Source organism: Cygnus atratus, chromosome 3 (genome assembly GCF_013377495.2).
Source record: "Cygnus atratus isolate AKBS03 ecotype Queensland, Australia chromosome 3, CAtr_DNAZoo_HiC_assembly, whole genome shotgun sequence".
In the NCBI taxonomy this organism is placed as follows: Eukaryota; Metazoa; Chordata; class Aves; order Anseriformes; family Anatidae; genus Cygnus; species Cygnus atratus.
In genome coordinates, this window is record NC_066364.1 from 91,136,555 (window position 1) to 91,160,335 (window position 23,781).

General features: G+C 46.6%; 2 protein-coding genes and 1 long non-coding RNA gene across 3 annotated transcripts in view; 2 read left to right on the forward strand and 1 right to left on the reverse strand.

The window, feature by feature from the left end:
• The first annotated feature begins 1,160 nt into the window (after positions 1-1,160).
• Positions 1,161-6,672, forward strand: MRPL33 (mitochondrial ribosomal protein L33). Its single transcript, XM_035561889.2, has 4 exons — positions 1,161-1,270; positions 1,951-1,969; positions 4,134-4,240; positions 6,358-6,672. The coding sequence occupies exons 1-4, from the start codon at positions 1,249-1,251 to the stop codon at positions 6,405-6,407; spliced, it is 198 nt and encodes a 65-aa protein (XP_035417782.1). The 5' UTR covers positions 1,161-1,248; the 3' UTR covers positions 6,408-6,672.
• Positions 6,588-23,781, reverse strand: part of RBKS (ribokinase) — a 67,912-nt gene continuing 50,718 nt past the window's right edge. Inside the window, exon 8 of the mRNA XM_035561864.2 lies at positions 6,588-7,726. Within this exon, the coding sequence (XP_035417757.1) occupies positions 7,553-7,726 (174 nt within the window). The 3' untranslated portion in view covers positions 6,588-7,552. The remainder of the gene's footprint in view (positions 7,727-23,781) is intronic.
• On the forward strand, positions 12,787-20,208 carry LOC118255578 (uncharacterized). The gene is made up of 3 exons (XR_004780997.2): positions 12,787-15,995; positions 18,463-18,583; positions 19,505-20,208. It is a non-coding gene; the product is annotated as an uncharacterized LOC118255578 (long non-coding RNA).

Here is a 23,781-nt window from a genome sequence, read left to right on the forward strand (position 1 = left end):
AAATGTCACTGGAACAGTTTTATTTTTGCCAGCAGGCAAGAGGTTTAAAAAGAGGCAGTATAACCTCTATTTGATGATGTGTTTGTACAAATGTTTAACTTGCTATTTCATTTAAAAATCTTCCTTAATGTTGATTTATATTCCTGGCAGTGAAGTCAGGAGGTTGGCAATCCCAATCCATTTCAGTCTGTGCTCTGACTGAGGCAATAGCGCAGATCGGAGAGAAGTCTTACAGCACTCACATTTTAGCATCCTGACTGTTTTCAAGTTCTCACTCTGATATTCATGGGCAGATTATGTAACAACTAGGTTTATATTTTCGAAGGCCAAATGGAAAAGATTGAAATGTATCATTAAGAGAAAGTATTTGGAACTAATTGAGTTGAAACAAGGAATGGGAAATCGAGTGAGTGCTTGATGCGAGTGACACTGCTTTCCCTGAGGTGCCATCTTGCTCCTGTCTCCTGTAGGGCCGGCTGTTTGTGTTTACTTAAAGAGGAGTTTAAAAAAGATGGAGAGCAACTCTTTGCTCAGATAATGACAGGACAAGGGGGAATGGTTTTAAACGAAGAAAGAGGGGAGATTTAGATTAGATGTTAGGAGGAAATTCTTTACTCAGAGGGCGGTGAGGCACTGGCACAGGCTGCCCAGAGAAGCTGTGGATGCCCCATCCCTGGAGGTGCTCAAGGCCAGGCTGGGTGGGGCTTTGGGCAGCCTGGTCTGGTGGGAGGTGTCCCTGCCCATGGCAGGGGGTTGGAGCTGGGTGGGCTTTGAGGTCCCTTCCAACCCAAACCACTGTGTGATCCTGTGATTTTCAAGCCATAGAACATCAAATGAGCTACGTGCTGTCATGCCCAAGTCTTGTTTTCCACCTGAACGTGTCAAGCTGCCATTTTTATTGCCCTAATTGCTAAATACTCAAGGACTCAAACTACTTCATTAACAGTTTATCTAATTGCTGAGCGAGGGAGGAGAAGCCACGGCTCTACTGTGAGTTCTGGAGATGTGAGGAGAGGAAATTGTGAACTTTGTAGACGTGAGCAAAACCCCGAGCCCCGCTCAGAGCAGGACAAGTGCTTTCACCGACCGTCCCCTTCCAGCGGCGCCTCACGCGCCCGCCCCGACCGTTAACGACCGTTACAGGCCGCCGCCCGGCCCCCGCCGCTCAGCCCCGCCCCGCCCCGCCCCCCGGGGGCGGTTCCGCGGGTCCGGCCGTGAGCGGCGGGGGCTCGGCGGGGCGGCGGCGCCATGTTCCTCACGGTGGCGGCTCGTGAGTGCGGCGGGGCGGGGCGGGAGGGGCCGGGCCGGGCCGGGCGGGGCGGAGCGGGGCGGGGAGCGGCGGCAGGGCCGTGCCGTGCCGTGCCGGGGTCCCGGCTGTCAGCGGCGGTTGCAGCGTGACCTTCCCGGCCGGGCCCTGCGGCGGGACTACAACTCCCAGCGGGCACCGCGCCGCCGCTGCAGCTCCCGGCGTGCCGCGCGGGGGGCCGCTGAGGGGAGAGCCCGCTGCTCCCTGCGGCTGCCTGAAGGGAGGGTGGGGGGCCGGGGCCGGGCTCTTCTCGCAGATAAACGGCGATAGGGCTACAGGGAGCGGCCTCAGGATGCGCCGGGGGAGGCTCGGGTTGGGAATGAGGAGACGTTTCTCCTCAGAAAGAGCGGTCAGGCGTTGGGACGGGTTGCCCAGGGAGGTGGTGGGGTCACCGTCCCTGGGGGTGTTCAGGGAGAGGTCGGGCAGCCCGTTCCGACGCCTGAGCGCCCTTCCTGAGAAGCAGTGAGGTGTCTTCTGTGGCACCGAGTGCCTCTGTACTGCCTGTCTGACCGGGGTTATCGCAGCGGCAGGCGGTAGGAAACTGTACCCTTATATATATTGCATAGTAAAAAGAAATAAAATAATAACTGTTTCTTTTTTCTTTTCTTCATGCTGAAAAAAAAACCAAACCCACAAACAAACAGTGGCCAAGAGCAAATCAAAGTAAGTGATGTTTTACTGACCGGTCTTTGATTTCTGCTACCCCCCTGTAGCAAGTGACGTTACAAAATATCAGACCTGTGTAGAATTCCTTAACATACATGACAGAATTGCAGCCCTTGAGTCTAGCTGCATCCTTTCTGTCCTTCCACACGTTTTTTTACATGGGTAGGTACAGAGTGGTGTAAAAAAAGCACTTGTGTTCTAACATTGCAGCAAAGGTAAGTCTTGTCCTACGTACTGTCGCTTACCCAAAGTGCCCTGTGCAGGGGAAGCACACCTTGGTGCGTTATGCTTTAAAGAGAAGCTGTATGTCATCCACGGGATCTTCCTCTTGCTTACCTTTGGTGCTTTTCCAGCCAGGTAGGGCCAGCTGAGGTACCACGGGGACCTTCATGCTGTTTGCAGGCTGGACTTATGGCAGCTGCTCTGAACCTTTCTTGCGGACAGGGCACGGGAGGCTTCCCGATCGTAGCACATTGCGTGATGGAGCAGAAGGGGTGCACTCAGTACTCTGGACATCTTGATTTGCTCTTTAGTTCAGCTCAGGGGAGATGTTAGTGGGCTCTGCACAATTGTCAGGGTTTGAAACTAAGGGGTCACTTTCCAAGCACATGTGCGACAGGGAAGAGGGCAGTTTGACATCTTAGCTTTCTGCTGAAACAAACACAGCAAAGCAGGATTTTTTCTTGAGGTAAAAAATGGTATTGCTAATACAGTGCTATCTTTTTTCCTTGCCTTTTTTTTCCTGCTGTTCCTTCCTCTGTTGTGTGGTCTTGTGTATACTTCAGGAATATTTCATCTCCTTACATACATTATTTATCCTTATGTGCTTCCCCGTTTTTATCCCCTGTCCTGATAGCTTTCCACAGTTCTCCTCTGCCTGAGCTCCCAGCTACAGCTCTTCATTGGGCAGCAGGTTTCACGAACAAGGCGTGTTGTTCAGAAAGGACTTGGCCTGAAGTATGTGGTATGCAAGAATTTCAGTATGCCTGGTCATACTGATACCACCGATTCCCCCCAAAAGGGGAAACTGCACAGAGGCTTTGAGGAAGTGGGCCAGGTGCAGGGGAAGGAGTCCGTGTGGGTGCTGGTGCCGCACATCACACCTGCGACAGCGTACAGGAGAGGGCAGTCACCGGGGTGATCCCTAGACGATGCTCGGGCAGTTGGTCGGAGGGAAGCTGGTGATTCCCTGTTTGTGTGTACATCACAGTAAATGACATTGCAAAGCCGAAAAGGGAGAGCTCCGGAAAGGACACGGGGCAGAGCTGTGCCAGTGAGGGAGGACGGGGTCTCGCCAAGGTGAGGTGTGACCGAACTGGAAGCAGGCGGATCCGGGAAAGTGAACCGAGTGCCCAGGTGCGGAGGTGTAGCCAAACCTTTATCGCAGTGGGAGAGAAAGATGTCATTTACAGATGGTTAAAGGCCTTGACCTTTCCTTTGAAATGCAGAAGGTGCCCTCGGTTTCCGGGAAGCCGTGCAGGCCTTGGAGTGGCTGCAGGGTGAGGGACACGGGGCCACCGCCAGCCTGCTCCATGTGCCCAGCGTCACCCGGTGGGGAGGGGGTTCCCGCCGGCCGGGCAAATGTCAGGTCCTGCGCCTCCGCAGGGACGGAGGGCACCGAGGAGCTCTGCTTCTCCTTTCTGCGTGCCTCTTGTTCCATTCCATTGCTCCGGTTCCTCTCTGCATGTGGAAGTGATAGTCTGAGATACGGCACTATCTGCAGCCTGAACGTCTCTAACTACCATCATTCTTCCTTTCTTTCCATTATCGTTTAAGCTGTAGTGACTCAACTGTATGTTGATTTTTTTTTCTTCCTTTTTTTCTTTTTTTCCTGTTTTTTCCTCTTCTTCTCCCTTACTCCCCCACCCTGTTTTGTGGAGGAGCTACTTCTCTCTGGGCTTGTGTACTGCTTAAGAGTTATTTACTTCAGCTTGATGCTGGAATTTATAGTTGATAGCAGGCTCTTTTTGTGTGTTACACAATAATTTTAGCATATTATTTTAAAGGTCCCATCCAGAACATCTGTGCAGTTGAAATGAATTATCTTATGTGACAAATTGCTTACGCTAAAGCTTGTCCACTTGGCAGTGCCCCGCCAGACACGCGGCCGGCCGTGGCTGCGTGCTGTGCACTGATGCAGACGCCTCCCTTGTGACTTCAGGTACATTCTGGTGAGGATGAAGAGCGCAGCAGAGACCGGCTACTGTTTCAACATCAGGAGACTGCGACTGCAGGACAAACTGGTCCTGCTGAGATACGATCCCATCGGTAAGGGTTTGGGGAAGAAGTCAGCCTGCTCTGTGTAAGCTGCTCTGGTTGTCTGGGGTAAAAGCTTGACAGTAACAGGATTTTTCCCATCTGAGCAGAATATGTCATAACACATTTGATACTCAGATGACTGTACAGTTGCTGTTCTTCATGACATTCCACTGGGAAGTAAACGTTACCCTCATTTTACAGATTGTGGCACTGAAACAAAGTAAGGACTTGCCCAACACTTCAGAGTCTTTGATGACAGCCATGCCACATGTCAGTGGCAAAGCAAAGTGACACAGGAGTTCTTTCATTCTGTTTCTTTGTGTGGTTTGCTAGACTGCTACCTCCAACAAGCAGACACGAAGCGTGCTTCAATAGAAATGTTCTGTTCAGCTGCCATGGGTTCTCCAGACAATAAATTTTGCCCATCGCTTACAAAATGGACTTTTTCTTTTAAAGAAAGAAGCACTTCTCCTCCTCCCCGAATGATACCACTCTCTAGATAATGGTTTGTGGGTTGTTTTATGTTGCTCTGGTCCTTGCAAATTTTCTCCATTTAAGAATCTGATTTGGTGGTGAGTTATGGCACTTGACAAGATGCCTTTTACTCACAGAGCTTTTTGAAAGGTGACAGAGCTCATGTTTCCGGGGGAGGAGGCAGTCCGCAGCTAACATTATAAAGATTAATTTGGGGAAACTCTGAAACTGAACCAGATGAGGCTAGAAACCGGGGGGAGCTAGTGCAAAAAAAGAATTATTTAAACCTAGCATGAAGAGATGTATTGAGCAGCTCTGAGTATATGACATAATACATGACCAGGAGCTATGTGGTGCAGGCTTTTGTTGTTGTTAGTTAATTAACCTTTTCATACTCAGATCTAACAGACCGGGAGCTTTATGTCACGTGAGAGAAACTACTGGGGAAACTGTATGCGGTCATCAAAGTACTCCTGCTGACAGAGGCTATGGCCTTCCTTCTGAACTTCATACCCAGGGGAATCAGAGATCCCCGGGATTGTTCCCCGAATAAGAAAATGTTAACTTAGTGTTCCCTTTACTGCACGAGAACGTTGTGCAAAATGTACCTCCAGGAGCTTCGCGACTTGCGGGAAATGTGAAGACTGGAGAGCTCAGGCTACGTAGTGCTTCTGTTGCAGAACGTGTAGTAGGTTGTTGAAGTAAGAAATTGGAAGTAATTAAGAAAAAAAGCTCTGATCTTTGTAGCCTATACTAGAACACAAGTGAGAAATTGATGTGAGAAAGTGCTGCATGTGTGAAGGGAAGTAAGTCTGAGTCTAGATACCAACTCACATCAGGAATATGTTAGGAAGCATTTTCACTTGGCATGCATTTTCACCTTATGTTTTGTACTTTTCAAAAACCTGGGCCCTCCACAGAATGAGTTTGGTGAAGTAGTGGCAGTAGTGCCCAAGTTTCACTACCTCCTAACTGCAACAGCAGAATGTGTTACTAAGTTGGAGGATTTCTTAAAGCGAAACTTTTATGTGGAAGGAGCGATTTTGTTACTGTGTGGATTGCCCTTGCATCACTTTCAAAGGAATGAATATTGAAGTTGAATCGGAACGGTGGTGCTTTTCAGATGGCCCTGCAAAGCTTTGTCGGCATTCTTTCAGTAACGCGTCGACTGTGCTTAGCCTGTAGCCGAGCTGACTTTGCTAACATCTGCATCAGGTGTTGCAGGCAGGCCCTGTTTCACTTTCCAGTCGATCTGTGAGACTGCCTGGATCCAGCTTGTCATCTGTAGTTGTTTGGGCTCTGGAGCTGGAGAGTAGTAGAAAGCCGTAAGAACCTATTTTTGTCCCTACATCAAACAGCTGTGACTCAGAATAGTCACACACAGCAGCTGGTGAATGTTTTCAGCCACTTAAATCCTGATGGTTATTTTCACAGAGGTAAAAGGGACCTCTTAGGAGCTAAAAATTACATGTGGTAAAGCGAAAGCACTGCTCAACTCCTTCAGGAGCTGGTTAACAGCAGCGCCGCGCCAGCCGTGGTTGCTCCACGGTCATTTCAGCAGCGAAGGCAGCCAGGAGAAAGGGATGTAGGCTTGTTGAATTGGGTCTTAACACTTCAGGGTTCTTAATAGATTTTTTTTTTCTTCTCTATAGCGAAACAACGTGTCCTCTTCACAGAGAAGAGAAAAATCCGCTCTGTCTGAACAATGACTGCGCTTGATTTATGCACGAGGAGAGGATGGTTCGGGGGGAGAACCGGGTGAATGCTGATTCAGAAATCCTGCAGCATGGGCTGAAAAGAGAGGAAATGAACTGGGATCACCGTCTCCTGTGATTTGAAGGCCATTGTGAATAAAACAATGTAGAGAGAGAAAATTCTTCATGTCTGGACATAGATCATCACAGTAACATTTATTTATCTTTTGAGTTATTTTTACAGTACTCAATTAAAAAAAATTAAATAGCAAATCCCATTGTCTGTGTTTTCCATTGTGAAAGAGGCTGTAATCTTCAAAGGAACTATTGTTTTATAAGGCAATAAAAATTAACATTTTCCACAGCAGGAATTCAATGGCAGGATCGCAAGTTTTTCTAACCTACCAGCCGCAGATTCAACAGTAGTGACCACGACGTGGTGTCATTCCTTGGAGGGGCAGCGCCGCGCCAGCTCCTTCCTGGGCCAGGAAGGAGAAGTGGGAACCTGGTGGAACAAGATGTGCTGGTGGATAAAGCCGTGAGCAGGGCTAATAGGGCTGCAGTGCTTCAGGCCAGGTAAGCAGGCCAGGTTTTTAGCTTCTGGATTTTTACTGAATGTGGGGAAAGTAGGTTGCCAAATCTCTGACAGGATTTGCTGGAGGGTTTTCTCTAGCTGTCCCACCTCTGTTTAGGGCAATACAGCTCGACACGTATTTCAGAGTCAGCTCAGCAGCATTCTCAGCCCCCTTCCCATACGAAGGACCCTATGTGGGTGGGCAGGCTGCAGAGCACGGTGCTGGCATCGCCCCTCGAGTTCTGATAAAATCAGGTCAAAATCTTACCAGGGGCCCAATACCCTCCAGACGTGCTGCTGTGAGCTCTGCCTGTATCCCGTGCAGGATGGTGTGCTGGGGGATGGCCACAGCCCGGTGGCTACGTGTGGGGCCAGAGAGAGCTGCTGTGCTGTGTCTGAAAGACAACCAGCCTGCCCCATCTTTACAACCGTAGAACAGGAGCTAACAGGACTCCTCAAATGAGAAGCAAAGAGATTTTCCTGCTCTTTCCAGTCAGTGGAGGGGAACGTCTGTGCAGTCGGGAGAATAATGCAGTCTGGGATAAGATAAAATCAGTACATTGAGCTAGACAATATCAATTAGAAAAGGTCCTGAGGCAAGTCCTTCCTGTAAGGATACGAAGATTGTGTCCCTGATGCCTGGACGCTCACTGAGGCAACACAGTTAGACTTCCTGACCACTTCCTCCATGGGTAGCTTGGGATAGTAAGCCATGTAGAAGGCGAGTGCTCCCACAAAACTGTCTCCAGCTCCCTAGAATAAAATAACAAACAAGTTAGAGCCTCCTCGCGCAGGGGAGCGATTCAGATGTGTTTACTGGAAAGACGAAAGTTGCAGCACTGATTGCAGGAGTCAGGAAATTGTTTGGGAGTAGAGTTCAGTTCACTTTGCCATGCCTAGGAAATGCTGCAGTTTTAAACTCTAGCCATAATACTATCTTTATGCCCCACTGTTCAATCAAGGTACGTGCCATAAGATGGCTTAAAGAAAAAGAAAGGCAAGTGTGCTACAGCTCGGCTACTGTGCTGCTATAAACACTGCTTTTGAAACTTCCTGTTGTTGGAATGTCGATTTTGATTTCTCAACCTGAAGGTTTCATTAAAGCTATTTTTCTCTCATTTAACTTCTGTTTTTCATAAAGGGCAGTGGTAGAAGGGACAGAGAAAAGGGGAAAAATGTGGCTTGTGGTGTCTGTAAATTCCTAGTCACAGAATGATACATTTTGATGCCTCCAGACCTTAGCTGTTTCTCATTAAGAAGGTCCCGCTAATGAAGGTCTACGCTGTGTCTATCATGTAAGCCACTCTTATTCCTGGGGTGAGCTTTGCCACCTGCGCAGAGTTTGACTACAGGGGTTGCAGGACGGTGCCGTTCAGCTTGGGCTCTGGCAGCTCTCGAGCCTCCAGTCCCCAGATCTTGTCACTGATGAGAGCTGCCCCGAGTTGTGCTCTGACCAGCAGGGGAAGACAACTGTTTGCCTCTCAAATGTTTTTTAACAATAACTCTTGTTTTACGATGCTCAGGGCTCTATAGCGCACTGAACAACTGGCAAAATGAATCACTTTTAACTCGACTGGCACATTTCATTCCACAGCGTCCCTTCCCGCTCCTTCTCTAAAGCTGGCTGGATTTCTGAGGCCAATTCTCAGTGGTATGGTGAAGCTCGTTCTCAGGTCCTTTTCTAAAGCATACTTTTATACCAGGAAAAGTGTTACACTGTACACATGGCTAATATCTTACTTATCTGAAAAGCTGCATATGGACTAGCTCTGCTAAGGGGTTTGCCTCTGTAGTTGTAATAAATACTTTTGAGGATACAACAGGCCCCAAGAGTCATGGGGCAAGAGCAAAGGGCCTGGAAAAATGCAATTAAGTGAACCGAGCAAAACTTCTAACTGGAAATTACGGAGAGGAAGTAATTTTCCAATTCTGAGTTCTAGTGGTTCTCACTGTTACACTCACGCGCACCATAAAATCGGCTGTATGTAATATCTTTCCTGAAAAAACAACAAAAAATACCATAAAACCCACCACCCTTTCCACAGAAATCTGTATAAGCAGCTGCTAGGGCAGAGCACGGCCGTGAAGGAGCCCCGATGAAGCAGGTGAGTGTGGGTACGCGTTGCCCCCAGCCACGCCGCGCTCCCCTCGCAGCCCCGCGCAGCGCCGTCTGCCTTGCTGGTCCAGCCGGGGAACTCCCCTCTTAATGCTCCAGGCCTGAATTTTGGATGCTGTCCGCTCTCGCCTTGACAAACACCAAGTCAATAAGCGAAGCTCCTGCGGCAGCAGCTGTTCCAACACCCCGTGCGGCTGGGCAGAGCCAGGGCAGGCTTTTATCGAGGTCTCTTGGGCCTTTGTCTCTCCCCCGCTTCCCAGAGCGCTCCCACAATGGCAGGTGGAGCAGCAACAGGTGACTGCTGGTTAAGCATTGCCAGTAGCTTTTGTCTGATGCATAATACAAAAATCTTTGGCCCATCTCAGAGTTTATAATCTAATCGGCGCGCGATTAATTATTAAAGTTACTTTGGCACTGCTGTTACAGACAGAAGTCAAATTTCAGCACGCAGATCTGTTACGCCGCAGGGCTAGCAGGAAGGGCTCGTCGTTTTTACACGAAATGCTTTTCACACAGTTGATTACTGGGCAACGCAAGCGGCCAAACATTGTTTTAATGAGGAATACTCTCAATATCCGGTGTCAAATGCACAAACTACACGTGGCGGCAGCACGGGATGGAATCTTGTCTTTTTGATCATTTTTGTTAATGGAGATAACTGAATGCCACCCCAAATAATTGCTTCACTATGGAGCAACGAAAAACTAACAGCATGTAGGTATGCCTTAGTTTAGGTGACAGTGAGAGGGAACCCAAATCCTCCTGGCAAAGTCACGGTGGCCGTGGGATGGTACTAACTGACTGCAACGATGGAAAAGGGGACGAGCAGCAGACTGCCATGCAGAATGGAAAAAGGCGTCCTTGTATTTTTTTTTTCAAGAGAAAAGATTATGGGATGATCGGAGAGTACACAAAAGGATTTGATAAAAGTAAATTTTGGCTGAAATCTTTACTTTCCGTAGACAGACTGAAGCAGTATCTCTAAAGCTCAGCTACTACAGACCCCAGGGATATCATAAATTCAGTTGTTAGTAAGTCAGCATTTTCTGCGGGGGGTGGTTTCAGTAGAGGAGCTCCTGCTCCAAGAACAGCGGCATGTATCAGACTGATTACATAGATACCCTGTTCAGCCTTGCCTCTGGTCTGTGCAGACGCGACTGATCAAACACAACGTCGAGAGCAACAGCAGAACTGATTCGGCTGCAGAAAGAACTATTTTTGGCCTACAGAAACAGACCGTCCCTCCTTGGTAGGGTGGATTAAACTATGTGGAGTTTGGTGGATTCAGAAAAGGTCAACACAGAGCAGGAGGAACTGGCTCGGAGTAAAATCAAGATTAGCTTGCTTAACTCTGGATTAGCAAATACTGGGTTTATACTTAGCTGTTCCAAAACATGCTACACGAAAAAAATACAACATAATCTGCAAGAATAATGATTTTGAAAATGAGCAGGAAGACGCATTTATCCCGCCCACTGACAAACTACAAACACAGGATCTGTAATATTTTACATTCTTCAGCATTTGTCTTCCAGGAATCCTAATACATTGCAGACTTCGAGATAATCCCCATATCCTTGAGTGCCTGGAGACAATTCATTCCATAATTGTAAAAATATAACTTGCTTAACCTTTCCGTAAAGCAAGAGATGCTAGTTTGTATGAAATGAAATAAAGAACTAGATCAAAAAAAAGTTGGTCTGATATGGTGTGACTAGTTCTAAAATGCAAATATTACGGTCTTGACTAAGTTTTATGGTTTTGCAACAGTTTTTCAAACCTATTTATATGCTGAGCCACTAGTCTGGAAGGTCCTTGTTTTCCTCTGTGTCTGGAAAAGGGCATTTTTGTTTATTACAATCCAGCACTGACTGAGATTCTGTGACTCTAGAGAAGAGAAAACCCACGAAAACACTTCTATTTATACCTTAGCTTTTGTTAGCCCTGATTTGTCAGAAGCTGGTTCACAACTTTAGTCTAACTATTTTTATACGATGCTACCCTGAAAAGCTTTTTATGGAAAGTGCTTTGTAAGTGGAAACTATATTGTTCACCAGTCTTTCCAGCAAGTAAAGTGTTTTTCAATCAGTCATGCCCAGCATAATAGGATGCCTTTCACTTATACAATAAGATGACTTGTTCACCAGAAATATTTGGAGGCCAAGAGGCAAAAGCTACAGCTCACAGTCTTGTTGCAGTTGCGCTGTCTTTTTCCAGGGTGACCTCTTGCTCACCCTTTGCCCTCCCAGCCTGTCCTCCTGGGGAAGAGTAGTGGCAGCAGTGCAGGAATCGGAGCAGGGGCTGGCTCCTGAAGCCTTGACCTTGTTACTGAACCTCAGAAAACTTTCCTCGGATGATTCTTCCAGAAGTCGCAGTCCGTGTGCACTCTGTATGTTAAATGGATTCATTCAATTTAAGACGTTGTAAGCCTGTACTGCCTGTAACTATAAACTCTTCATTTAGTGAGTAAATCAAAACAGCAATCCAAAAGCTGTCAAAAACTGCATTCTAACGTAGGATCAACTTTACTTCTTGCAATGATGTTTACAGTCTCCTAGGAGTTTTCACAGCAGCACACAAACAAATGCAGCCCGGGGATTACACAGACTTAGCGCAGCCTAAATACACGGCCGTACAGAGATGCCCAGCTCCAACAAAGGCCTTGGAGAATTCCTGCTTTATTTCTATCAGTCCACAACGCTGCGGCACTGGATTATGCCCAGGGTGACACCCCTCTGTGCCACATCTGCTCAGTGCTCCTTGTTGCCTGCCCTGGACCCAAACTACCAGTTACTCCACATAACAGAGAAACACCCGTCCGCAAAGACATCTCCGTGGGAGCAGGGAAAACCTCTGTCTCCACGCAGGAACCATGGGGCTGGGCTTTGATGGTTACTTGTAGAAGCAGGGAAGCGTTTCCAGCCTTCGGGATACGTGCAGAAGCTCTTGTGCCAAGGGGGTCTATGTCTCAGCTGAGAGAGAATTTCAGATGAAATGCTCAGGGAGCAAAGTACCCCTTGGTAATGGTGGCTGAATCACTCATACGGCATTTTGGGAGGGTCTCTATGATTTCCTTCTCCCTAAAACACTCTATGTTTATCCCTTATGTGATGGAGAACTGTTTATTTCCAGAAATAGTACTGGCTGCTTTTTGATTTTTTTCATTTATTTGCCTGTGCAATACTTTTTTGTTTGATTGGAGGGGCGGGGGGCTTAATATTTTTTCCCCGATTTTTGCTTATGTTTCACTGGAGAGATATTCTGGCAGACTGAATTAAGAGAGTCTTTAAATTAAGCTAACTGCACTGTCTCGAAACTGTCTTGAAATTAAAGTCATTTGACTATCGTCAAACAACCTCCCAAGCTTGAGGCCTAACAAGGACTACTACTCCCGTGGTGTCTGGGGTGCCTGGACCCACATGGAAGGGTTTCTGTCTTTGTAGGGAGCCCCACAGACGCTGGTGGGGTTCTGTCCAGCTGTGCTCACAGGGCCAGACTCCTAGTCCCAAACTTCTTAAGCCTGAAATGCCAGAAATTACAGAGAGCTTTTCCACTAGCACAGTTATTCCTGTATCTGTGCATGGAGTTTTGAGCTAGAACAAAAAGATAAGAAGTCCTTAGAATGGAACTACTACCTTTTGCAATAAAAAAAAAAAAAAAAAAAAGAGCTTGAAACACACCGCAGGGCCCACCTTGTTAGGTTTAACCTAGGCTTCTGCAGCAGCACAGACTGGGAGCACAGCAAAGCTGCTCGTGTTGAAGAGAAAGAAGTGCTGGGAGAGGCGCTCTGTGCCTCAGACTTTTAGGGTCTGGATCATGACCGCGTTTCTGCGCCCAGTCCGTGCTCCGGTAGCGGGGCGCTTCTGCAGCCTTGTCAGGAAGACGAGCTCCAACGTGCTGCCTGCAGCCAAAGGAAAACGCAGAGCAAATCCCTGCCAGTGGAGCTGGCCTGGTCCTTTCTTCCTGCCCTCTGCCCTTCCCGTCTGATGTGGTCTGCGCCCCCAGCCCACGGCTCGGGGGATGGTTACGCCCCACCGTGCCCCTTCCTCCTGGCCCCGTGCAGAAGGGCTGCGCTCAGCCGCAGCTCCGACACCACGGGAGGGGTAAGCTGACACATTTTGGGTTGTGCTCGCTGCAGGCTGACAGTGCACCCTTGCTCCCAGTGATTCAGACTGCAGTTTCAGAACAGACTGGAGCCGGGTCTGAACGGCTCAGTCCCTACTCATATCTTATCCTGGTCTCATGCTTCCACGCGCTCCCCCACCTCAGGCCTTGCGCTTGTGCAGCCCGGCGGTGAGGCAGAGCAGCTCCCCCAGCCGCCGAGGGCTAGGCTGGCCAGCACTGACCCAGAAACACTCGTTTCCACCCAGCCCAGCAAGCTGCTGGATTCCCACAGCACGGCCAGGCCAGAGCAAAGGAGAAAGAGGTTAGAAACACTCCTGTCAGCAGCAGCGTGATCTTGAATCAGCTCGAGCCAACTGCGAAACCTCACCCTCGGTCAACACGAAGCAATTCATTAACTCAGCCGCGTATCCAAGCCCTAATGCTCTGGCTCCTCGGCCACGCGGGGAAAGCCGCCTGCTCGGCTCCCCCCCGCGCGCTGGGGCTCAGGCTGGAGGGATGAGGAACGATCGCGTTTCCTTTCTGTATCTTTTCCAGCCTGTTCTGGGAAGCTGTGGGAAGGAGCAGTCCCTGCCTTTCTTGCATCGATGTTGCCGTGCACTTGCATGGGCACTGCGTGGGTCCTGAACAAGGGCAGCACGGCGTCCAGCCCTTCACAGGCCTTGAGAACTTCGAGGTAACCCAACGGTACCCACTGCAGGCTCTCCGTTGGGAAACATCAAAACCAAAGCACACCACACGACGCTTCGCATCAGCCGTCAGGAATTTTTACCCACTTCCTGACAGATTTCCTGATGGTTCATTAACAGTGATTAATCGGCCTGACCGTTAACCCCCTGCATTCCTGAGAGATTAATCTCGATGCAAGGCCTCCTGCATACATTTTCTTCCCTTTCTGAACCATCCTACTACATTTAGTTATTTGCTGCTTCTAAAAAGATCAGAGGCAAGCATTACAGATGCATGAATTCCCCTGGAAAGTTATCTGGTTTGTGGTGAAGGCTGGAAATAAAACATACAACATTCACAACTCCGCAATTTTTATATGCCATCTAAAAAGCACAGCTGAAAGTAGAGATCTGGTAACATCAGACAGTCCCACTCTGCATGTTCAAAGCCCCTGTACAGCAGCTGTTTTGGAGGAAGGTAACACTGCTCTCACTTCACATGACGGGAAACGAACTGAAGTCAAGAAGAAGAATTTTAGGGACACCCACTTGGACACATCTGCGGGCTGAACTCAGAGGTCCTGATCAGCATGGACTATAAGAGGAGCCCCACGATCTACCCATCCTTTGAAAATGAGGCACAGCCTGGGAACCCCAAATGTGAGGCATCCAAAACTAGTAAGTGGACCTCCTTTCTCCCCCGAGTTGCCCAAAGCTCTGCTAGGCTCTCAGTCAGGACCAGAACAGAGCAGCTCCTGCCTTGCTGCTTACAAGAAGAGCACTGCAAGGTGCCTGCGAGGTGATGGCTTTCTCTCAGTGCACGCTGATGAAACCTGGGAGAGAGGACGGGAGAGCTGCCTTGTGCCAGGGAATTGTATTCCGGTATGTCACTCAGCACCGGGGAAGAAAGCTACTCTGTGTCACAAGCCAACTCCAGGAAGCCAACAAAGTATTCACCCACAGGGAGCACTCTGTTTTCTGAATCATCAAAACAATTCAGTGTGGTGATGCTCGTATAAACTCCTTTCAACTCCAGATAGCATTAATGGGAGGTGACAAAGTTCTTTATTACACAACGGAGTAAGCACACCGAACCAGGATTCTCAGCTCTGCCTTGACAGCAATGGCTCCGTGTTGCTGAACCTGTGAGATTCCCATCAACCAGACAATTCACCACTACTCTGACTCCTACGCACCACAGCGATTCGGGTATTTTGGCAAGGACCATTTCTATTCAGGATACACTTCTGTGTAAGTTTCCAGTTTAAGCTTCAGTTAGCTTTTGCCTTGGTGCCTGCTTCTTCCTTGGTCTCACAGCTGAGCTATGATCTGTGACCTCCTTTCATTTGAACTGGAAGTTTGTACCTAACAGAGAAACTGAAAAACAGCAAAGGAAACCCTCCACGAATGTTTTTTTTTTTTTCTTTTTCTCAAGTACATATAGGAAGCTTATGACATATAAAACACAGTGCTGCGAAACTCTCCTTACACGTCAGCTCAATCCAACTCTCCCCAGCGGCACTCTTGCAAAGAACAGCAGATACAGCAAGACGTGTCAGCAACAGGGACACACGCAGACATTGCTGCTGACGGGAAGGAGACGGCCTTTCGGCTGAACGTGCTACCGGAGCTGTCGATACCTTTCCCAAAGTTTGAGCTGGGGTGGAAGCAGAGCCGTGCTGGAAGCTCAGCACTAAATATAGCAGCTCCTCAGGATGAAGGCTGATTCGTACCTCTCCAACTGGTTTGTCAAGCCTCAGCAACACGCGGCTACTCTCCTGCTCTAATCACAAGCTCACTTACATCACTTCCTTGAGAAGCACTTCACTCCCTTCATTATTCACACCACACTCGTGCCAACTCGTAATTTCTTCCCAACAAAGCTCACGCTTAGGTGTTAATTCACCGATTTCAGTTAATGAGCAGATGAAACTAGAGCCCAAGCCCTGCCCAGACCACATCACATCACTCTGATAGTACGCTGCAAAGACTGGCAGTGGGTTTCCCCACTGAGCTCCCCAGCTAGGAGAGAACCAGCCAAATTGTCACCAGCTGTGTCACCCAGTGTCACGTCAGGGGCTGACGGGACCTCGGGACCCCACAATCTAACAGCCAGGTCAGACGGGGGAAATCTCCTTGCTGGGCATTTCACTAGCCACAAGTGGTTTTTTTTCTCTCAAACTGAGGGAAAATGCCAAAAGTCTCTTAGTGATCCCATGTAATCTGACGAGATGCACTCAGAATGACACAACTGCCATCTCGCCTGGAATTGATCAAAAAAACATTCTTTTTTTGCACGAAAGCTCCATATGCTCGAATGCCTCTTTCAAAACCACAGTATCTAGCCTTTGTTGGCTGGCCACTGCTCCCGCCTACCTCTGAACTACATATCCTGGAAAAAAAAAAACAAACCCAAAACTTCAGGAGTTTTTTTGTCTGAGCTCACTCTCGCATTGTCCTCTTGCCAACTCCCCACATTCTTTTTCCTACCAAGTTTGCCTGAGCTTTTTGACGAGCTCTCTAGTTGCATCTCCCCTCTGGAAGTTCAGCAAGATGTGACCCACAAGCCAGAACTGCTGCTCTGCTCCCTGCTACCCATTCTGCTGTCCTTCACGTGCAGGGCACAGGGGCAGAAAACGGGGCTCCCCGCTTGCTCATGGCCTTCAGCAGTAGGTTCCCTGTAAAGGAACCTTTGCTGGGTCTTTCCTGTAACATGTGGGTCTTTCCAACAAACATACTGCCCCCTTAATGGGTTCAGCAACAGACTCTTAGATACCAGGAATGAGGCACAAACTTCCAGAGACTTTCCTTACCTTTTCCCTGTATTTCTGGATCTGTTTCTACTTTCAAAATAATAGAAATAATACACCTTAGAGTCCTTTTGGCTGGTGACAAACATTGCTGCCAGAATTTGGGAATCTGCTTTTCTACAGCTGAGTTGTTCTAGAGCAGCTGATTTTATATCTAGATGTCTATCTACACACAAGAAAACTCAAAACAAAACCCTGAGGGCAGTGACAAAATCATTATGGTCAACTGAAAACTGTCCATTAAACACATTACCATAGGTTACTGCCATCATTCACCAAAACTTACGTTTTTAGCTTCCTTTCATTTGCCTAGCTGAAGCTATAACATGCATTCTGCCCCCTGGACAGGCTACAAAGGACTGATTCCTTTACCCTTGATAAGAAACAAACCCGGCATTTTCTGTGGTTAGAATTTGCAAAAGCAAGAAGCCCGATTTCCCCATTATTCTCATTTCTCTGTTCTTGTTCTTTTGAAAACCTAATTATGCAATATCACTAATCCAACGCAAACCTTTATGGTTTATGGAGTGACCAAAATTACTTACCAGAGAAAAAAAAAAAACTGTTGGGGGAAATCAGGTCTTAGGTCAGTATGAACATTGCTGCAATTGGCACTTCTGGGTAACTAAGTAGGCCAGGGACTCTGGAGGCAGGTTTGCCTTCCCTCTCATGACAATCAGAGCCAATGTGGACAAACTGAGAAGATGAGGAGTTGATGTCCTACAACCAGGATAATATCTGGTTGTGCAGAGAGCAGCTCTAAAGAAGAAAAGGAGGCATGAGACACTTGTAGACTAACCATAAATGCAAGAGGTAAAAAACGATGAGTCGTTATGCCAAGAATATGCTGCACTATTACACAGTGGTTCACATTTTCAACTTCCTACGGCACAGGCCAGAAAAAGATACTTGGGAAGGTGACGCTCTGGATGTGCCAGAAGCGCCAGCTTCCAGCAGCTATTTTTAACTGCAGGAATTTAATTAGAAAGGATGGCTGCACACGGTTGGTCTTCCTTCCTCTCCATTCTTTGTGCATATCAGATAGCCCAGTATGTGCCATTACAATGGACAATGTCTCGTGTGCTGGTGTTGATGGCGCAGTATCTGCGCTGAGCACAGGGTGAACTGCATGTCCAGGACTGAATTTTCCTGAGAACATCCTTTTGGTGGAGACCCCGTGTTGGCTTCACCATAAAGACAAGGAGAGGAGAGTAAATCAAGAAAAGGGATGTGGCACGTTCTGCTGCAATGTTTTTGACTTGTTTTACAAGCCATAGCTAGCCCGAGAGAAGCAGTAAAAGATTTCCTAATCAGTTCTCAACCCGTATAAATTATACCACTGCTTCATTTATGAAAGCAGCCCAGAAGTGAGATGGCACAAAGACAGCTTCAAGACATTTTGGAATTCAGCTTCCTCAGCCCTCATCAGAATGTAATCTCAGGCCCAAATCTCAGCCCTGATGCTGACTGCTTCTTGCCTTCCGGCCCCCACAACAAATGTTTGGGTTGGTGCATAACTGCTGCCAGTATCCCTACTTTTTCTTTTCCAGACTCACCAGTGGGTTAACCTCCATACTGGAATATTTCTCAATATGACAGCAGTGGAGCCAAAGCACCTGTCCATAGTATTTTGCCACAACCCCCCTGCAGCCTCCTCAAGAAGCATCCGATGCAAAGCAGCTAGTGTGTACTTTCTCATTTATGTGCACATCTATGATGACATCCAGTTCTAGTAACGAGACAGATGATATCCTGACAACATTTTTTCTCCAGGGCTAATTTCCTTTGAAGAGAAGCACAGACAAGAAGTTACGGTTTTATGAAGGGAAGCAGGTTTGCATGCCACGGCCCAGCCAGTCCCTGTGTGCTTTTGTTCCCCATCTACAAAACCGAGGTAAGAATAGTACTTGACCTTGTGCTGCGAGTACAGAAGTAGCAAACAATGTAAGGTGCTTATCAACTTTATGTATATGTGTACATGCATACTGAACAAATCTGTAGGACACAATGGGACAAGATGTGATGACCTGCTACTGATGGTTTGTTCCTTGGCAGCAAAACCAAGTAATTTTTGGTGTCACTACAGCAACTGAGACAGAAATTCAGTTTTACTATGAGGTTTTTGTTGCCTGGCACTCTGCAATCTTAGAAAACTAAATATTGGTTTTAATCTTCTTTTCTAGTCTACATCTTCATTAAGTATCCCCTTGTAATTTAAAGCAATTTGTGGCAAATGCTAATACTGCTTTGGGCCCACTTCTCCCTGTCAGCTGTATCTCTGTTAAATTATGCATTTCCATCTGGAAAGAAAACCATACAGGACTGTAGGCTCTCTTCCACTTAGAGTCAGGAATGGAGAGGGATTTAATTAGATGCTCCGTGGTTGAGAAAAGGACTAGAGCAAAGCCTGGGTGGTCTGTGGAATCTTCCACTGGAAAACAAGGCTGCAAATTGCTCGGTACAAGCCTGCTTCTGTTTGCTCATTTTGTTTACATTGTTTGTACTTACAGATTAAAATAGACAGTTACTAGGCAGATAAACAGCGTTTCCTCCCATGACAATGTTGTATAGAAGTTCGGCGAGCAGCATTGGACAATATATGTCGGCGCTTCATTTTTGGCTATGGCACCCCAACTCCTTACGTAACTTGAAGCAGAATGATTTTTAGCCAGTGCCTCAAAGCAGCTAATTGGTAACATTTCCAGTCCCATCCTTCCTATCTGTAAAATGGGGATAATACAGCCGCCTTCTCTCACTGGGAAAGAGAGAGCATCCAGCTTGCAAAAGTAATAGCTCTCCACCTCTTATCTGGCAGTCAAGGCAGATGGACCCAACACATGCAGTTCCTCTTGTCACCGGATACCTATACACACTTAGGCCACCGACCAAGTCTTCAAAAGCTCAAGTGTGTTTAGCAGGCCTGAATCAGAAGCAGAAAATTGCGATGAGCCAAGCAACTCTCATCTACACTTAACTGTGAGTCAACTCAAATGTAGTGATTTCAGTCATGTGCCCTTTCACAGTTCAGCTGAACTTCAGAAAATAATAGATGCAGCTTTAAATAGATTTACAGTGCAGATTGCTGATTTGAGTGTCTGGCAGATTAATTTATTCCTCATGGTTTTTCTGTTCCAGAATTCAATGGATTCCATATTTGTAAACGAGGGAATGCAGAGGACTAAGTCAGAAAGTGGGCTATGACTGGAACCAGGCTTATTTATTAACCTATTTTGGTTGCACGTTGAAGAAAGGAAGCTATTATGCTGTTGGTTTGTGGGATGCTAATGGGCACTCTGGGCATAATTACACTGTGTTGGTGCGTGAATAAACCCCACTGATAGATAAGTTTTTCACCCGAAAGTAACTTTTTCTCTTTCCTTGAAAAGGGAAGATAAAGAAAAAAGAAAGAGAAAGACAAAGGAAAATGAAGAGGGAAAAGATGAAAAAGAAAAAAGAATGAGAATAAAAAGAAAAAAGGAAGTAAAAAGAAAAAAAAATAAGAAAAAGGGAAAAAGAAAAAGTGAAAAAGAAAAAGTGAAAAAGGGAAAAAGAAAAAGGGAAAAGAAAAAGGGAAAAGAAAAAGAAGAAATAAAAAGAAGAAGAAGAAAAAAAAAAGAAGAAAAAAAAAGACCTTGTCCTTTATGGTCACTTTACTCCTTCCCACTACATCTTTGGGTAGGAAGAGGTTAAACACCCAACAACATTTTTCTCTTCTGAGCAAGTTGCAGAACTGTACATCAGACACATTGTCTGCCAAATGCTTCATTTACTACCAGCTGCATTTTTACTTTGTTGAGAGATAGCTGAAATAAAATCACTGTTCTTTGTGCAAACGGCATGCTAAATAATGTATGGCTACAAGATTATTAAATAGCAAAGGCATTTGATAATATTAGAGTCAACCACAAGTCCCACTTCTGCTGATGCACAGAATTTTGAGTAATTAGTCATTGCACGGAGTGTTGTATTTATATCCCCTTGAGCCTCAGACGTTAGGCCACAAAGTCAGGAGACAAAGAATTGCTGTTATTAGGAGGACTGTTTTGGATTTATTTATATTCTAAGGCTTTATTTCAGTGTCCACTTCACTCCTCTGGCTCAGGCTTCCTCCAAACCAGAAGATACAGCTAAGTCAGAGAATTTTAGTGTAAACCATATTTTTACAGACAAGACCTCTCAACTTCAAGCAAAAGAACTTCAATGAGTTTGTAAAGCCCCCAAAGAAGCACAAGTGGCCTGAGGTTAAATGACAAGCCTGGGAAAAAGGCCTCCTAGGTTCTGTCCTGATCTCTAACAGACTCCTCATGGTTTACATGCACTACATTAATAGCAGCTCCAATTTATGGATAGATAAATTGGGATACAAAGAAGACAAGTAACTCTTCCAAGGATTTACAGCAAGTCTTTGGCAGCGCCCTGCAACTCTTACTCAGTCCTTTGTTCAAATCGTTAAACCACACTGCCTTCTTTAGACCACAATTACTGCACAGGCCTGAATACTGTGACATATCTAAAATTATATAGCTGTACACTTATATGAGGCTCTTTTAAAATAAAGATTGTATAACATCTTCAGAGTTCAACACAAAGCTGCTCAGTGAGCACTCTACTGCTCAAAGACAGCCTTTTTAATCCTCTTCCATCATAAAAGAGCCAGATCTAATATATTGTAATAAGAAATCAGAGGGAAACTTAATAAGATTTGAACATAAAACATCTAATGACAAATTCACATTGTAGCAATGAGTCTTCCTTTTGGAGAACTGACATGAAAAAATAATCGTAACATTTATGATTATGACAAACAACGTGTATCATCCAGCTCTGAGAATGCTGTACAGAGAAGGACTGTACAGAATGAATTATACACTCGTGTCAAATTTCAGGCACAACTGAGTAGATTAAACTGTGAATTTTATCACGTCTCATAAATGTGTTCTCTGTTTATAAGCATGTCACCTCAACCTGGATCTCCTCAGCTTTTTGCAGTAGGTTGTGCACTCTCTGTACCTGAAAGGCACGGCCAGACAGGGAAGATGCTGGTAGTACAAGAAATTTCATGGTAGTGCTTAGAAACACTGAGAAGTTAAACATCCCAAGTTCTTCACAAGATTTAAGAGACAGCATGGACTTGCTGTGATTGCCAGGGCACCACTGTGAAAAGTGATTCCAAATTTTCATCTAAATATTGTGCGCACAAGCGTCTCCATCTGCCTGTACAGAGAATACATCTGTGCCGAAGCCAGATACGCAGATTCCTTATCTTTGGATTGTAAGCATGCAAATGCAGGACTTTTGTGCACACACCTGCATGTGCAGACCTAGAGGCTGAGTAGAAGCCGATGAAGAGATCTTAAGCAGAGCAACTGCACTGTGTTTTTAAAAGACAGGATGGGATGGAAATTACAAAGTCACCCCAACTGGTACAAGCATGTATGGATGTTATTCAGCTTCTTGATCCAAACTGGGATCTGGAGCAAACCAGGGGTTACAAAAAGAAACCCTGGAGTGCTTCCCTCCTCAGAGTGACCTCAGTGCTGCAACCTGGAAATGCGGACTGGCAGCAGGCAGCTCGGGCTTGCTGAGTCCAAGAACACCCCACTTCCACTAATGCCTTGCACAGGAGAGATACATCCTGTGCCAACCCTGTGGTTTGAAGCATGAATCCTAGACAGGAGGCCCACCTTCACCTGCAGGGAGTAGAGAGAAAAGCAAAGCCGCGAGCCCCTGGGTGCCGCCCCGGAGAGAGCAGCCCCTGGCCATGGGCTGCCTTACCTCCTGAGGAGGCCCGGCATGGCCGACCCTCTGCAGCCCAGAGGCCGAGTGCTCGGGGCTCCAAGATGTCCCGAAGGCCTTCCCCAGTCCCACCTGCACGTGCCAGGCCCGAGCCAGGCCTCTGCTCCTCCAAGGAGCGTGGCAACCTGGCAGCACCTCGGGGGCTCAGCTCTGTCCCCAGCCGCCACTTGAAGTGCTGAGGCTCGGCAAGATCCCATCGTGCTTTTTTGCTAAGATGGAAGGGAACTAATCTCACTGCTGGCCAAATTCCAGCTTTGGGTAATTACATTCTTCTGACAAATTTTTCTTGGCAGTTTCAATGGAATATAATTAGTAAACGTAAATAGATGTAAATAGTGCTGTAAATTACACTTTGCGTGATTGTCAGAAGCAGAGGGGGATTGCAGGGGCGAAGGGGCAGAAGGAGCAGAGCACCGCTCCCCAACATGGCTGATGAGGTGGCCTTCCCCGCCGGCAGGCTGGGCACGCCTCTGCCGGGACACGGTGCTGAGGGTTACGGTAGCAGCAGATGTCCCGATCCAGGTTCATCGTGTGCTTCATCGCACAGATCATCCGCTTCACCTCCAGTACCATTCTGACCCGATGGTGTTTGGTCATGTCCCACAGCTGTGCCTGCACGCAGCTGCCACGCTCCTCCTCAGCTGTGCTTGTGCTCCGGCAGCAAGCTGATGGGTGCATGATATTATTGATTCCCATGAAATGCTTATCAAATTTGTGAATGGTTTGTAAAACCTGCTGCTACCAACTGAAGAAGAAGCGTCATATAAATGGAATTACACAATTATCTTTCAAGGCTATTTTTAAGCAGCTTCATGTACCTAATTTCACATAAAGTAGAAATAGCTTCTACCAAAAATACATGTGTATTTTTAACTTCATGTAGTCAAGTAGATTTTACAGCAACTATATAAAGTAATGAAAATAGATTATAATGTATGCTTTCGTTTTCTTATATTATCTATATATTATTACATGTTATGTGTCAAGTCTCTTATGTATTTAATCTGTTTCAAATATGAATTGATATTGCTAATGGGCTTAATCAAGTATTTCTTTCATACAGAAAATTTGAGGATCATTTTTCAATAATTCACTTATTTTTATTTTTCTTCAAAATTTGCAAATATAAATAGCTAGCAGAAGCCAGTAAAATGAAGGGAAAGTTTATTTTCTTAACAAAAGCTTTTTGCACTATTGAGCTATAACAGGACAAACAGATGTTTCAGCTTTACAATACCATGTCTTGCAAAACTTCCTTCTAAACGACTATTCGTGCTCTACATGTTTTGGACTGTG

Coding starts and splice junctions, on each gene's coding strand:
- MRPL33 (XM_035561889.2), top strand. CDS start 1,249: ATGTTCCTCACGGTGGCGGCTC. Junction 4,241..6,357: donor GCTGAGATACGATCCCATCG/GTAAGGGTTTGG, acceptor TCTTCTCTATAG/CGAAACAACGTGTCCTCTTC.